At 36.5% G+C, this 16,949-nt stretch overlaps 1 protein-coding gene across 1 annotated transcript in view; it reads left to right on the top strand.

Moving 5' to 3' along the window:
* Nucleotides 1-2,173: 2,173 nt before the first annotated feature.
* LOC120079139 overlaps nucleotides 2,174-16,949 on the top strand; it is a 69,855-nt gene continuing 55,079 nt past the window's right edge. Inside the window, exons 1-3 of the mRNA XM_039033318.1 lie at nucleotides 2,174-2,366; nucleotides 2,481-2,630; nucleotides 3,283-3,423. Of these exons, the coding sequence (XP_038889246.1) occupies nucleotides 2,174-2,366; nucleotides 2,481-2,630; nucleotides 3,283-3,423 (484 nt within the window). The remainder of the gene's footprint in view (nucleotides 2,367-2,480; nucleotides 2,631-3,282; nucleotides 3,424-16,949) is intronic.

Below are 16,949 nucleotides of genomic sequence, written 5' to 3'. Positions count from 1 at the left end.
ACTCGGGAGAAATTGTCAAAAATAACACTATCAAATTTTTCACTTTTCAAAATTAGTATGTTTTTTTAAAAACTTGTTAAATTAATTTTTCTCGGTCCATCTCGGACGAGATCAACCACCAATTTAGTTTAAAAAAAATTAATTTTTTCTAACTTATCGATTGTTTTGGGTCATCTCAGTAAAATTTCGGATAGTATTAACACCGAGATTCTATTGTTATTTTTAAATATTAGATAATCTTTCTAAATCTTATACCAAATATTATATCTTTTCAAATTTTCTCTAAATTCGATTATTTTTACCAAATCTTATATCAAATTTTTACATAATTTTTCAAATTTTTACCCTAATTTATATTTTCACAATTACATGAATTTTCAAATTTTCTAATGAATTTACCAATTATGATTTTTCAGATGGATCTCAAGTGCACTGTGATTTTTAAATTTTGTAAAAGATCAAATTTTACAAATAAAAATTTTTTTGGAGAAATATAAAGAATCTCAGTATTAATCTGTCTGACATTTCACCAAGAAAATCTAAATATATAGAATCTCGGCGTTAATTTTACCCCTCATTAATACTTTATGTGATACTAAAATTTGATAATTCATAAAAGCATGTTTTACTTGCTTTGAGCATGTTTTCTTGTAGTCAAGCTTTGATAAGACATTTCCAAGGTATTATGCTCATAAGGTAGGAAACTATGATTTATGATTCAAGTTTAAATCATGTTATGATTTATTAAGAATGATATTTATATCTTAATGCTTGTGTCCTTAATCAATGACTCTCGATACTTAAGGAGATGAAATAAAACTTGAAAAGATTACCTAATACTTAGAATAAAGTTGATAGAATCTTAGTGTTAACTGTCCGTGATTTCACGGAGAAAGCTTAAACAATCGATAAGCTGAAAAATTTTAAATTTTTATGTAAATCTCGGTAGTCGATCTCGGACAAGACGGACCGAAAAAAATTATTGTAACAAATTTTTGAAAAAGATGCTAAATTTAAAAGATAAAAATTTGAGGAGACTATTTTTGACAATTTTCCAAACTCTCTCTCACTCAATAATACTGTTTTAGTTTCTAATTTCATTTCACAAATACATGTGAAGTTAGCTTCCCAAGTTTCTTAGTGAGTTATTTTATTTTATTTTATACATTATTCTATCATTTTACTCACTTGCTAAAGAGGGTAAAATAATCTTTATCAATAGACTTCAAATTTAGTCAATGTGTTCTCGTTTTTACTTTAAACTTGAAGAAAATGTTAACAAATTTTACCATCACACAAGCTTTATCATAAAAAGGATCATCACCAAATAATATTTTGATGCGTTTTTTTTTACAATATGTGGGGTGAAAAAATTAAACTTCGAGATGTCAATTCATTCGTATCCCACGTATTGTCAACAAAAACATAAATCTGTGATAATTCTTTTGATGTGTGTTTAATAATAAACTGCAAAACATAAATTTGAAAACCTGCTTTAGAGTTAAAACAATTGCCTGCTCATCTAAAGTATGATTCTTAAGAGAGTCTTCTTCCCCTGTTATTACGTCTACTGATTTGAGTCCAGTTGACGAGAAGAATTTATTGAGAGTATATGTACACATAAGTATGCTATAGGTTGGTCTATTGAAGATTTGAAAAGCATCAGTCCATCAATCTGTATGCATAGAGTTTTGATACTTTTACTCATTCAGTAGAACACCAAAGAAGGCTTATTCCTGCCATAAAGAAAAGTGATCAAGAAAGAGGTTCTTAAGCTCTTGAATGCAGGATTCATTTACGCAATTTCAGATAGCCCTTGGGTAAGTCCTATGCAAGTTGTACCCAAGAAGAGTGGAATGGCTGTGGTTGAGAATGAAAAAGATGAACTCTTATCCACCAGGACAGTGATAGGATGGCGTGTCAATATTGATTATAGGAAGTTGAAGAAAGCTACTAGAGAAATTCATTTCCTCTTCCTTTTATTGATTAGATGCTTGATAGACTTGATGGTTTTTCTCACTATTATTTTCTTGATGGTTATTCAAGTTACAACCAAATTTTCATTCCCCCTGAGGATCAAGAAAAAACCATATTCACTTGTCCCTATGGAACATTTGCTTTCAGGAAGACGCGTTTTGGTTTGTGTAATGCCCCTACAACTTTTCAATGTTGCATGAAGGCTATTTTTCAGGGGCTTATAGAAGATGTGATGGAAGTCTTCATGGATGACGAAAAAGATGAACTCATATCCACCAAGACATTGATAGGACCATGTGTCAGTACTGATTACAGGAAGTTGAATAAAGATACTAGAAAAGATCATTTTTCTCTTCCTTTTATTGATCAGATGGTTGATAGACTTGCAGGTTTTTCTCACTATTGTTTTCTTGATGATTATTTAGGTTACAACCAAATTGTCATTCCTCCCAAGGATCAAGAAAAGACCATATTCAGTTGTCCCTATGTTTATTTGCTTTTAGGAAGATGTCTTTTGGTTTGTGCATTGCCCCTGCCACTTTTTCAATGTTGCATGATGGCTATATTTCAGAGGCTTATAGAAGATGTGATGGAAGTCTTCATGGATGACTTTTTTGTTTTTGGCTCTTCTTTTGATACTTGTCTTGCTAAACGTACTCTTTTCTTGTAGAGATTTCAAGATTCCAACCTTGTTCTTAATTGATAAAAATGTTATTTCATGGTTAAGGAAGACATCGTGTTAGGGCATAAAGTGTCTAAAAAAATATTGGAGGTTGATGGAGATAAAAATTTATACTATTGAACAACTACCACCACCAAACAATATAAAAGGAGTTAGAAGTTTTCTGGGAAATGCAGAGTTTAGTAGGAGATTCATTAAAGATTTTTCTAAAATTGCTAAACCCTTGAGTAACTTGTTGGAGAAATATACCAAGTTTGTGTTTGATGATGCATTTCAATAGCTTTTAATTATTTGAAAGAAAGACTGATTTTTGCACCAGTGATTGTTGTACCATTGGAGTCAATCTTTTGAGATCATGTGTGATACTAGTGATTATGCATTAGGTGTTATCTTAGGTCAATGTAGAGATAACATGTTTAGGGCCATTTACTATGCTAGTAAGATCTTGGATAATGCTCAACAGAATTAGACCACTACAAGCTATAGTATCTTCTTTCATTAAATTTAGATCATATCTACTTAACTTTAAGGTAATTGTGCATATTGATCATGTTCCCCTGAAATTCTTATTTCCAAGAAGGTTGCTAAACCTAGATTGATCGTATGGGTCTTATTGCTTCCAGAATTTGACTTTGTAGTGAAAGACAAGAAAGGATGTGAGAATATGGTAGTTGACTACTTGTCTAGAAATGAGAATGAGAATGATCAGACAAGTTCATCAATCACTGAGGACTTTCCTGAGGAACAATTGTATCAGGTAAAGGGTAAGTTACCTTGGTTTGCTAACATAGTCAATTATCTTGTCGGTAACCATCTACCTCCTAATTAAAACTCTTAACAAAGAAAGAGATTCTTGCTTGATTGTGTGTCTGCGCAAGCGCACGCTACGAGTTATAATACAGTTAAACGACCAAGAGACCGAGTATCATCATCTGGAAAATTGGTTTGACTCTTTTAGCTATTCAAAGATCCTTCTAATTTTATTTAGGGGACTGGACCATGATGAGAAACTAATTAATCTAATCCTAAAAAGCAAGAAAAAATAGCATCAGTGCGAAACTAGACAAAGACACGTTCTAGGGTATGATTTTGTTAAATGGATTAACCAAATTAATTTTTTAGACCTTAGATTGATTTCATGCAGATTATAGACCTAGGAGTCTTTTATCCAAGTATCTTTTCTCGAGCTCAACCCTTTCTAATAACTAACCATCGACCTGAATCTCTTCTATTGCTTGATTAGCTACAACATTAAGTTCCTCCATCAACATTCTCTATTAATCTTCTATCACTCTCGTGCATACTTGATTAACAGTTTAACATGGTAGATCTAACCCAACGCCCTCTCTCTCGAGCAAGACATTAAGTAAAGAATATTTAAACATTGGCTAATTGTTCAAAAGCATTAAGAACAAACATGCTAAAATAACTATGCAGAAATGCAATCTAAGAAATAACCAATTTAGTTCGAGCAATCCATAAAACTAGATCAACACCCTAGAAACAAAAATTAGTCACTCATGGTTACAACACACACATAGACAATTCACAAGGTTTCCAAACACAAAGGAATAAAAAGTAAAAGAGGGAAGAAATTGCAAGCTGTGTTCTTGACTCTCGTCCTCGAATCCGGAATCGCAACCCAACGAACTCTTCAAATCTTCGATCCCGTGAAGCTCCGAGATGCTGCCTCTGTCCCGAATTAAACTACCTAGGGAGGCCTCACCAAAATATCGCTTTATGCTATCAAACCAGCCCTAAAATCATCGCCTCAAATCAGTTCAGCCACATTCTATATTTATAGACAGTAGTTGCTGCGTTGCAACGCTGCTTGCAGCGTTGGGATGCTGCCCTGTTTCCATAAGCTCTCGGTTCTGTAGCATTGCGACCCTCACTTGACGTTGCCCTACCTCCTGAAGGAACTCTTATTCAAGAGTACCTACAAGCGAAAGCAGATCTTTCCAATTCATTGTGACAAGATTACCGCATATATATTCAAACATACTTTCATAATGCTAAAGGGATCAAGAAATCATACCAGATGAAGATTTCTTCTTCACAACAATTTTGAAGCCTAACCGTCTACCTTTAACAGTCACCACTCGGATGGTAGGAAATGGAGAAGATAACACCACTCAGAGCCCTCAGTATTCTTAGAGTGAGAATCCAAAGTGTGGGCTTTGTTCGGATTTGGTAGAGGGAAGGAGGAAGAGAGACCGTACCCAACAATCAAGCAAGTGGGAGATACAGTTTTCTATCGCATAAACAATATGCTTGATCGTTTAGGTGAAGTATACGATCGTGTAGTAAAAGTAAGTGATCGTCTAAACGATCATGTAGGAAAAGGTAAAGCGATCGTCCAAAACGATCGCGTAGGAAAAACTAAGCGATCGTCTATACGATCGTTTAGTAAATATCGGGAGCTAAACGATCGCTTAGGAAAAAGGTAAACGATCGTTTAGATAATAGTGCGCGACGGTGTAATCGGTATGCGACCTCTTAGCAATATCATATATGTAAGCGATTGAGCAGTCACTATCGTATAGGCACTGATTTTCTAAACGATGACACTATCTTTTTCACAATATCCGCGCATACTGATATCAACACAACATCTTCTATTTATAATGCACTCATCCATTATTTAGAACGAAGAGGGGCCTTCCCATTTTCTTTATAACAATCCAATGAATGTGATCTTATCACATTCATAACTTATAAATTAATATCATATATTAATTATAATATTTTTTCTCTACTAGATATAAATCATATTTATATCCAATTTCCTCCAAATTAATGTATCTTATACATAAAGTTAACTATATTATGTTTAATTAACTTATTCAATTATATCATATATAATCGAACTCCCTCTTGTCAATTTGAACATTTCAAATTGACCAAAAAACTGACTCTCAACTTATATCCAAGCTACCAAGGGGACCTTATGGACCTATGGCTCGAAGCTCCAACGGTATTTGAATAGCTGACTAAACTCTTTAGTCACGATATCCACCATCCCTTAACTACCAGGCATTCCACTAAAGATCGACAGTTGAACTCTTCTTACTATAGGTATATTTCTATGTCCATTGGATAAAACCAATCATCAATACGATGACCTTTCACAGATGCAGTAAATACAGTAGACAATTTACCATTTTGTCCCTATAATTATATCTTCCTCCTTAAGCACCACTGATCCCTCTAATGAACAATACAACATAGTTCTACTATGTATGAACACCTCTCGGGTCATGAGAAGGTATGTGACGCCACATCGTTCAAGCCCTGGAATCAGCCCTTAAGGGAGCTATCTATCTACTTACCTCTACCTCGGGGAAGGAGTGAATTCCATCTTGTATAGCTGAGTTCCCAACTCCCAAATCAGACGAATCCCCAAAATGCTACGTTTGAGTCAGCGTTCTGGCCACTCGCACCCATGCAAATCAAAGGACCGCCCTCAATGGCAGAAGTTCCCAACTCACTCAGGATTGAAGTCATGTTACCTATGGTCATCCTAGTGAAGTGAAGTTTTAGTCATGAATGGTGTTATATGACAAGACATTAACACTTCGAGGTCAGGTCTTATACAAACTCCTCATATAGGACGCCCCCACTCGCATGTCCCCTACACAAATGATCAGGATCTGACTATCTATGACAAGTTACAACACTTGTGACCATTCCACAAAGCAGGCCACATTCGTAGCGTTACCAGAATAAGGTTTCCCTCCTTTATCGATATACTACAGACCATTTTGGTTATCACTCAAGACATGATCCACTTGTATGTCACCACATACAGATAACTAGGGATATTAAGTTTATTGGTTTGTGGTAAAATGAAAAACATTTAAATGTTCAAAGTCAAGTAGTAAAGTAAATATCATTTATATTATACATCACAAGTGTTCATACAAAGTGGTTTACAAACTACTGACACGAGACTAAGAGCACAAACTCCAACAATCTCCCACTTGCCCTAAAGCAAAGTGGGGTGTACAAGTAGACAGGTACAAAACAATAAATTAGGGCATAAAAACCCAGTGCAAAAAAAATCTCCCACTTGCCCTAATCTAGCCGCGGGCGGTCCCGTAGACCCATGCTCTGAAGGTGACCCTCAAACACTGTAGTTATGAGAGCCTTCTAAACGAATCAGCAATGTTTTTCTCTAAGGCGATCTTCGTGACGATCACGTCACCTCGATGCACTATCATGCGGATCGACTTTAATATAGAAACAGGTAAGAAAGTCTTCTCATAGTCGACTCCCTCCACCTGGGTATAACCCTTTGCCACAAGTCGAGCATTGAAGGTTTGTACCTTCCTATCAGCACCCCATTTATGCTTGTTGATCCATTTACAACTTATAGGTCTTACCTCATCAGACTGATCTACAAGATCCCATACCGAGTTGAAGTACATCGACTCCATCTCGAGATTCATGGCTTTGATCCATTCATCCCGGTCAACATCATTCATTGCCTTTTTATAGGACAACGGATCCTCAACGTCGCCATTTATTATCATAACTAGGATTTTCGTGAAACCCAGATAGCAATCAGGCGGGTTCGTAACCCTCACATTGCATCGAGGTTCCCTCAACTTTTGAGGTGGAACCGACCTACCAGATAAACTATCATCAACAATTTTGGTTGATGAATCAGGTCCTTCAATAACTCTTGTTGAAGTTTTAGTACTTTCTTTGGAAAGCTCACTTAACACGACTTTACTACGTGGACTGTGCTCCCTGATATGATCCTCCTCCAGGAAAGTAGCGTTCATGGAAACAAACTCCTTGTTTTTGGATGAATCATAAAAGTAACCTCCTCGTGTACGTTTGGGGTATCCTACAAAGAGGCACAACCTCGATCGTGATTCTAACTTCTTGGGATTTTCCTTAAGCACATGTGCTGGGCAACCCCATAAGCGAAAGCGACCTAAACTAGCTTTACGCCCGTTCCACAACTCCAGAGGTGTTCTTGCAACATTCTAAGGAGGAACACAGTTGAGAATGTATACTGTAGTCTCCACTACGAAACCCCAAAGCGAGTCCGGTAAGGAAGCTTAACTTATCATCGAACGAACCATGTCCAACAAGGTTCTGGAGAAATTCGTTGGCATTTAGATTGAGTTAGAGTAGATTTAAACATCTCTATGTTATGGAGGGAACTTACGGCTAAAGGTCTTAGCACATACAAGTTATTTTGCAGTTTAGCTGTACAAATTTCAACAACATCCTTACGAATAAATGATTTATTCAATTTAAAAGAAATAGTGTAATTGTATTGTAACATACACTTTACAGAAATAAGGTTCCTTTGTAGTTCAGGAACTACAAAGACATCTTTTAATACAAGAAACCTATTCTGTAAAGTAAATTGGATGTCTCCCACTGCCACAACTGAGATGACGTGCCTGGTACCTACTCGCAACGTTATCTCACTAATCTTCAACTGTCGCCAAGATCTAATCCCCTTTTTCTACCTTGGCCTTAGCCTTGGCAGCCTTCTTTTCCTCCAGATAACGGGACAATTCTTCTTCTAGTGTCTGTCCTGGTTATAGTGGAAACATTTTCCTTTTCCAACTGATGGTGGACACTTCGTCTGGGCGACAAGTGGCGGGTTAACAGGCGCATTCCCTTTCCTTTTACCACCCTTCTTCTTTTCCTCTTTACAGAGTTAGAAGTTGAAGGTGCAGACTTTGTTCCTGAGGTCGAACCTCGATAAAACTTTTTAGAGGACGAGACAATATTTGCCTCACCTCCCTTTTTCTCCTTACTTTTCAGCAAGGATTGGTAAGTTTGTAACTTTTTTAAGAGAGTGGTAAGGGAGTAGTCCACTTTGTTAAGAATTGTATTGTTAACAAAGTGGAGGATGCTCTCCGGCAATGAATGCAGGATAATGCTAAGCTGACTGCCCTCATCGATTTTAGACCCATTCATCTCAGCCACGTTAAAGTGGACCATCATTTTCAGCACGTGTTCATAAACAGAGGCGCCTTCCTCCATTTTGGAGCTGAAGATGCGTTTTAGAGCCTCATGCTTGAGCTGTCTAGATGGCTGTCCGAACATTCCCTGCAGGGACTCCATGATCTCACGAACTGAGACCATGGACTCGTGTTTCTTGGCCAACACGTCACTAAGATTGGCCAGAATATAGGCTCGGGCCTTCTCGTTTTCCTGTGTCCGCTCGTACGCTGCCCGCCCGAACATTTCGAGTAAGCCATCTAAGGTGAATAGGAGGACATTCCTCCGTTGGACAACTTGAGATCCTCGATGACGAGTATCATCGTGAGCATATGATTCCAACTTGAATAGTCTAGGTCATTCAATTTTTCGGCGCTTAGAGTGTCTTAAAGCCATTAAAACATTGCTGAAAAAAAAACCGAATAACCTTTTATAAGACTTTACAAAAACCCACATTTTAATTAACAATTAATTTTTTGCAAAACAAATTCCAAGTACCCTAAGTGAAAAGACTTCTATTTTGCAATGATTCCTAGTGAGACAGAGACAAACGTCACCGGTGGGTGATCGGATGGCCCTTCACTAGGATAAGACTTCTCAACCATTAGGCAGAAACCAACTCTTGGAAACTAAACCTAATAGCCATCATTTGTTCGGTCCAAATAGTTAACCCCTTAACAATCCTGCATAAGGTGTAACCCTCGTTTTTGGCCCCAGAAGTCCCGCCCTAATGCACTCACCGTAGGGAAAAGAATGATTAGGACAAGAGACTATCCACTCACCGTAGGGAAAAGATTGATTAGGACAAGAGACTATGTAACTTATCCTCTTACAGGAGATCAAATAAAGAAACGCGGCAAAACAACCATCCTATAGGGACACACCCAGGTGCCACAAGGAAATACGCAGAAAACTTTATTTCAGTTCAACGAGGTAGACCGAGGGATATGCTGTCGCACTTCCCGCTTCCACTTACTATGAAAACTTTCTCCATCTACCTTAATATTGATCTTAACCCAAACACCATTTGTTGGGGGACATGCCAAAGTGCCTCGAGATCGAGGGTAGATCTCATGGTGTGAACTATGAGGATGTAACGCGAGAGGTGAAAATGAGGCATCAATGCCCTAAGAACTCCCACTCAATGTTTTCTACGAGGGTTTTATAACCTAGACAATCCGGCTACTGTTTATGATCTAAGTATTTATTAAAGTTTGTTCAAAAAAAACTTTTGTCTTTGAAATTAAAAAAAAAAAAAAATCCAAGTAGTCACATTAAACTCTTTAATGGACTGGCCTTAGTTTTGCATGCATGCATCAAATCTATCTAAATTACCTTTCCATATAGGTTCCCAGGTAGGGGTGTTCTATTGCCGTCATCTTAAATACCCAACCTAGATAGAACTCGCCTTCGACAAGAAGGTCTACTAATAGATAGACTTGCTACATATTAATCTTTTAGTAATTATTTTAGTTCTAATTTCATTTTATAACATTTATAAAATAAACAACTAAAACACTCATCCCACATAACAAAGTATTTATAACGCTTATAAATATAACGTAAAAAAAAATAAAATAAAGCATACATAATATACCCCTTATATTATATGATGCATGAGCATGCATTTATGTAAATTAAAACATACTTCTCTAAATTATAACACTTATAATAAAGAGAATATACATGACCTAAGGTGGGATTTATCTATTTGTGCATACCATATGACATATTAAAAACATACATCACATGTAATAAATAAAGGATTAATAGACCGGGATGAGCCTTTACAAAGCTGGAATGAAATAACCTATATATTACATTTTTCATCGAGCAAACCGGTTCACAGGAGAACCGGGTCTTGAACCGCCAGGAGGACTTCCATCGTGTAGTAAATGCTGTAGGTAGACGATCGTCCAACGCGAACTAGACGATAGGAGCAAAATTAAACGATCGCGTAGGCGACAAAAAGGCAACGAAGCCTGAACATCTATGCAATCGCTTAACGCGGTGACAGATAAACGATTTACCTTGCATTACTAAGCGATCGTTTAGTCAGTTACTAAGCGATGAAGCTTGCTGACCAAAACGATCGTCTATGCGATCACTTAACGCGGTGTCAGGTAAATGATTTACTTTGCGTTACTAAGCGATCGTTTAGTCAGTTACTAAGCGATAAAGCTTGCTGACCAAAACGATCGTCTATGCGATCACTTAACGCGGCGTCAGGTAAATGATTTACCTTGCATTACTAAGCGATTGTTTAGTCAGTTACTAAGCGATGAATCTTGCTGACTAAAATGATCGTCTATGCGATCACTTAACGCGGTGTTAGGTAAACGATTTACCTTGCGTTACTAAGCGATCGTTTAGTTAGTTACTAAGCGATAAAGCTTGCTAACCAAAACGATCGTCCAGTGCGCACGGCATTAAGTGATACGTGAGCATCACATCGTCTACACGACTCGATACACAGTGATCGCGTAACCGATCTTCGACACGATGCGATCAACCCTTGATCGCTTACTCGACCGTCTACACAATGCGATCATCACTGATCACGTACCCCATCGACTGCACGATGCGATCAACACTTAATCACATAGCCCATCGTTTAACCGATGCGATCGCTCATCGTCTGCACGATGCGATCAACCCTTGATCGTCTCCTTCCTTGAAGAACCACAATGCTTGCTCCAATCTTCTTCAAGAACGACTCAAAACTCAAACATACTTTGAATACAGACTCGATAACGATTATTAATGCCCAAAAGATGCAGGGGCCTTTACAAACAACCGCAAATGTAAAAACATTAAATCAAACCGAGGCTAACATCCATGAAAACATCGATAAATCCACACATCCACAGCAATTTAACGATTAAACAGTGTAGAAATACACCCACCAAGAAGGTATTTGCAATTCTTTTGCAGTAATGAATTGGAATATCAGAAAACCTGGTCCTCTGACCAATTGAAGGAACTCTTATTCAACAGTACCTACGAGCGGAAGTAGATCTTTCCAATTCATTGTGATAGAATTATCGCATATACATTCAAAACCCTTTTATAATGCTAAAGGGATCAAGAAATCATACCAGATGAAGATTTCCTCTTCACAGCAAGTCTGAAGCCCAATCGTCTACCTCGAACAGTCACCACTCGGATAGCAGGAAACGGAGAAGATAACATCACTTAGAGCCCTCAGTATTCTTGGAGTGAGAATCCAAAGTGTGGGCTTTGTTCGGATTTGGTAGAGTGAAGAAGGAAGAAAGACCGTACACAACGATCAAGCAAATGAGAGATGTGGTCGTCTATCGTATAGACAATATGCTTGATCATTAAGGTGAAGTATATGATCATGTAGTAAAAGTAAGCAATTGTCTAAATGATCGTGTAGGAAAAGGTAAAGCGATCATCTAAAACAATCGTGTAGGAAAAACTAAGGATTGTCTATACGATCGTTTAATAAATATCGTGAGCAAAACGATTGCTTAGAAAAAAGGTAAACGATCGTTTAGATAATAGCATGCGATGGTGTAATCGGTATGTGATCGCTTAGCAATATCGTATATGTAAGCGATCGAGCAGTCACTATCGTATAGGTACTGATTTTCTAAATGATGACACTATATTTTTCACAATATCTACGCACACCGAGATCAACACACCATCTGCTATTTATAATGCACATCCGTTATTTAGAATGAAGAGATGCCTTCCCATTTCCTTTATAACCGTCCAATGAATGTGATCTTATCACATTCATAACTTATAAATTAATATCAGATATTAATTATAATATTTTTCCTCTACTAGATATAAATCATATTTATATCTAATTTTCTCCAAATTAATATATCTCATACATAAAGTTAACTATATCATATTTAATTAACTCGTTCAATTATATCATATATAATCGAACTCTCTCTTGTCAATTTGAACATTTCAAATTGACCCAAAAACTAACTCTCAACTTGTATCCAAGCTACCAAGGAGCTATCTATCTACTTACCTCTGCCTCGAGGAAGGAGTGAATTCCATCTTGTGTAGCTGAGTTCTCAGCTCCCAAATCAGACGAATCCCCAAAATGCTACATTTGAGTCGTCGTTCTGGCCACTCGCACCCATGCAAATCAAAAGACCGCCTTTAATGGTAAGAGTTCCCAACTCACTCAGGATTGAGGTCATGTTACCTATGGTCATCCTAGTGAAGTGAAGTCTTAGTCATGAACGGTGTTATATGACAAGACATTAACACTTCAAGGTCAAGTCTTATACAAACTCTTTGTATAGGACGCCCCCGCCTTAATGTCCCCTACACGAATGATCAGGATCAGACCATTTGTGACAAGTCACAACACTTATGACCATTCCACAAAGCAGGCCGCATCCGTAGCGTTACTAGGATAAGGTTTCCCTCCTATATCTATATACTACAGACTATTTTGGTTATCACTCAAGATATGATCTACTTGTATGTCACCACATACAGATAACCAGGGATATTAAGTTTATTGGTTTGTGGTAAAATGAAAAACATTTAAATGTGCAAAGTCAAGTAGTGAAGTAAATATCATTTATATTATACATCACAAGTGTTCGTACAAAGTTGTTTACAAACTACTAGACATGAGACTTTAGGGCACAAACCCCAACACCTCTGATCTTCACATTTTCTTTCTAGGTTAAAACCTTGACCTTCTTGGGGTATTTTGGGTATTACATCCTCAAAAATTGCTTGTTCCGCTCCAATTGCTCGAGTTCCTAAAATTAAACATAAAAAAAAGAAAGATATCATATTAAGGATAAAACTAACTAAATTCTAAGCCCAAAGAACACACTTTTGGAGTGTGTTTCACCACCCCAAACTTAGAACTTTTCTAGTGCCGAGTAAAGAAAGAACAAGACTATAAGGAAATTTACACATGTAAATGACTTAAAACCTTATCATTCAGAATAAGCATATTAGATCCATTAGCAGAAGCTTTCAAACACATCCCAACATTAAAATATTTCAAGGCCAAATCTCATCATCTTCCACGTGTGTGTGTGCAAGTCACATTTAATTCAAGATACAAGAACCAATGTTAAGTTCAAGAGAGCTTCTTTAGTTTTCACCCCTACTCTGGCTCATGTACCAATCATCAAGCATCCACACGTTTCAAGAGAGTAATATGTCCACTAAGATGCCTTGTCTTTTTTATTTTTTTATTTTTTTCTTTCTTTTCTTTTTTTTTTCCCAACAACAAAGGACCCTAAACTTGCATCATTTTACCTAGGGGCACTAGCTTTCACACATCCACTACAGAGAATCATACCTAGTTAATTCTCAGGTGTCCTAATTGATCACAACAAAGACACTTTAAACATGCATACAGATTACAAGTTTAAGCAATAAAAAGATATTTGTTTTAAGCACATGATTATATACTCTATTTTTTCTCAAAGTCAATAATAATATTTTTTTTCTTTTCCTCTTAGTCTAACATTACAAACTATCATGCACATCAACCCTTTAGCCAGTGGGACATTTTGAGGTGACAACCAAATACATTCAACCCAATCCTACTTTTAGTTAAAGTTTCTAAATTAAAGTGACTACATTCTCATGTTATCGGAGCTCAAAGAGGGACTTAAAGACAACTTAATTCAGGAGTATGCCATCATATTTCCACAACAGATTATCTAACATGCGAATTTAGAATAACTCATAGGCAATCATAATCACTACATCCTTAGCAAATTTTACAATTTAAGAACATGATCATCTTTTTAATTAAAAAAAAAAATCTTTAAAATTCAAGCACTCAAAATATTTGGTCAATAAACATGCATAAGATGATTTTTCTAAATAACATGCATAACAGGATAAAAACAGCCAGACAAGCAAAAGTATACAGTATGTCTCCCACACCAAACATAGAAACATGCATTGTCCTCAATGCAATAAAATAAAGCACAGGGCGTGAGAAACTGGCCTGATTGGTGAAATGATCCACGTGTATCAGGCTTGCAAACCATGCTTCAATTGAGGGCTTCTGTAAAACCTAGACTATAAAAAGATAAAAGTCCAAACCATGAGTGTTGATCTAAAAATTAAAATAATAAAATAAACTAAAAATAAAAAATAATAATAATAAAAGCTTGGGTTGCCTCCCAAGAAGCACTGAGTTTAAAGTCTAAGCTAGACGACATGGGAGATTGTCCATTAAGGTACATAAAAATTCTCCCATTTTTCAGGTCCCTTCTTGCTCAAATCAATATAACCTACAAAGTTTTGTAGGCTCTCCATCTTCTCCTAGGTACCTGAAAACAGAAAATTATTTTTGGTATTTATAATTTTTGAAAAATAAAACGACTAAAAATTTACCACAGACTCAAACTGACAAGTCTCATAAGAATATGGGAGAGGAAGATTAATGGAAAGAGGACTCTCAAGTGATGGAACGTAAGGCTCTTCAACCTCAACCTTAATCATTTAAACTTCTTTATTTAAATTAGGCATAACTTTTCTCTCACTCTCAGGAACTGACCCTTGATATGACTCTACAATAACTGACCTATATTTTGTTCATAACCAATTTGCTGTGGAATTGAAGAAAACTCTTCGAAAGAGATTCCAAAATAAAGGACACCTGAATTTGCTCGTCTATGACCGTACCGTTTATTTCAGCGGTATTGAAATGGATCATCAGGTTGAGAACATGTTCTCTCATTTATTGGCTCTCTCTCATGCGCACATTATAAATGTACTTGAGCGTCTCGTGTCGGATCTAAGAGGATGGTTGTCCAAACATCTCCTAAAAGGACTCCATGATTTGACGTGCAGTGATCATGGCCTCAACGTCAGATAAACTTGCTATGATGTAGACTCAGGCCTTTTCATTGGCCTTTGTCCAATGGTCACATGCACCCTTCAATGCTCGAGATGCATTTTGAGCGGGGACTGGAGGATATTCCTCCATTAAGACAAACCACAGATCATCAATAACCAGAATCATATCCAGGTTAGATTTTCACGTCATATAGTTTTCACCAATTAATTTCTAATTTTGAAATAAGGATATAATTGAGGAATACATGTTGAAACATATAAATTGACATTATTAGTTATCTTTGGCATAACACATTATTTAATTATCCAATAAATTTAGCAAAAACACATTTAATCAAAGAATCCTAATTAAACTGTTGACTTTTCCTTTTTGCAATGATACTTTTGAAGGAAATCATGCATGAGGATTTCCATGAGCAGCGGAAGGATCGTTCCAAATTCCATTTGAGTTGAGCATAAACAATTACAATCTAAGAACGGAAACTAATAGGTCATGCACAACACGAAATCACAGCATGCTAACAAGAGTATCAAGGGATAGAGTATGCATATCTTTGAAGAAACATTCTTCCAGAATCACTCGAAAAGTCTCCAAGTGTCCAAGAACAACTACGCTGGAACACAACGACCGGTACAACATGAGCAAAAACACGAACATAATGAACGACCAACAACTTCTTGAATCCAATCGAGTCACACTTGATTCACGAAGTGAGTGAGGACACCACCATAAATGGTTACCTTGGTATTCTCGATGTGAGAATCTAGGAGTTGTGGGCTTTGTATGATCTTGGCTTTGAGGAAGAGACTAGAGGACAACGATTGTGTAGACGATCGAGCAAGTGGGAGATAACATAGTCTATCGTATAGATGATATGCTCGATCATATAGTAAATGGCATCCTATTGCATAGACAAAGCTACTCATCGTTTAGCTATGACTAGCTGAATGAACTATCGTATCGTCAAAGCTCCACGATCGTTTAGTCTTTGCCAGCTATCGCTTAGTGAAACACTTTCACTTGATAGCCTATCCATCAGTTATTTCCGAAAGTGGCAACTTTCTAATTTTAGGAAAACAATTTTTTTTTATCTCACGGTTACCATAAAACCACTAATAACCTCCCACTTAATTGGTTATTAGAGAGAGAAAAAATAAATTATCATATAATTAATATATTATAAATAAATATGATAAACAACTTATTATATTATATTTATAACCTATATTTTTAATATTTCATCTCATGAAACATACAAACCACAGTTCTTTCTCTATTTTATAGTACTTGATGTATCTCATACATCACACTAATTATATCATATATAATTAAATTTCCTCTCGTTAATTTGGAGACTTTAAACTAACCCAAAGAACTGATTCTCAACTTGAATCCATTGAGCTACCAAGGGACCTTATTGGCCTGTAGCTTGAAGCTCCAACGGTACGTGAATAACTGGCTAAACTCTTTAGTCAT

Source organism: Benincasa hispida, chromosome 6, assembly GCF_009727055.1.
Source record: "Benincasa hispida cultivar B227 chromosome 6, ASM972705v1, whole genome shotgun sequence".
Lineage (NCBI taxonomy): Eukaryota > Viridiplantae > Streptophyta > Magnoliopsida > Cucurbitales > Cucurbitaceae > Benincasa > Benincasa hispida.
This window is presented reverse-complemented; position numbering and strand designations above follow the sequence as displayed.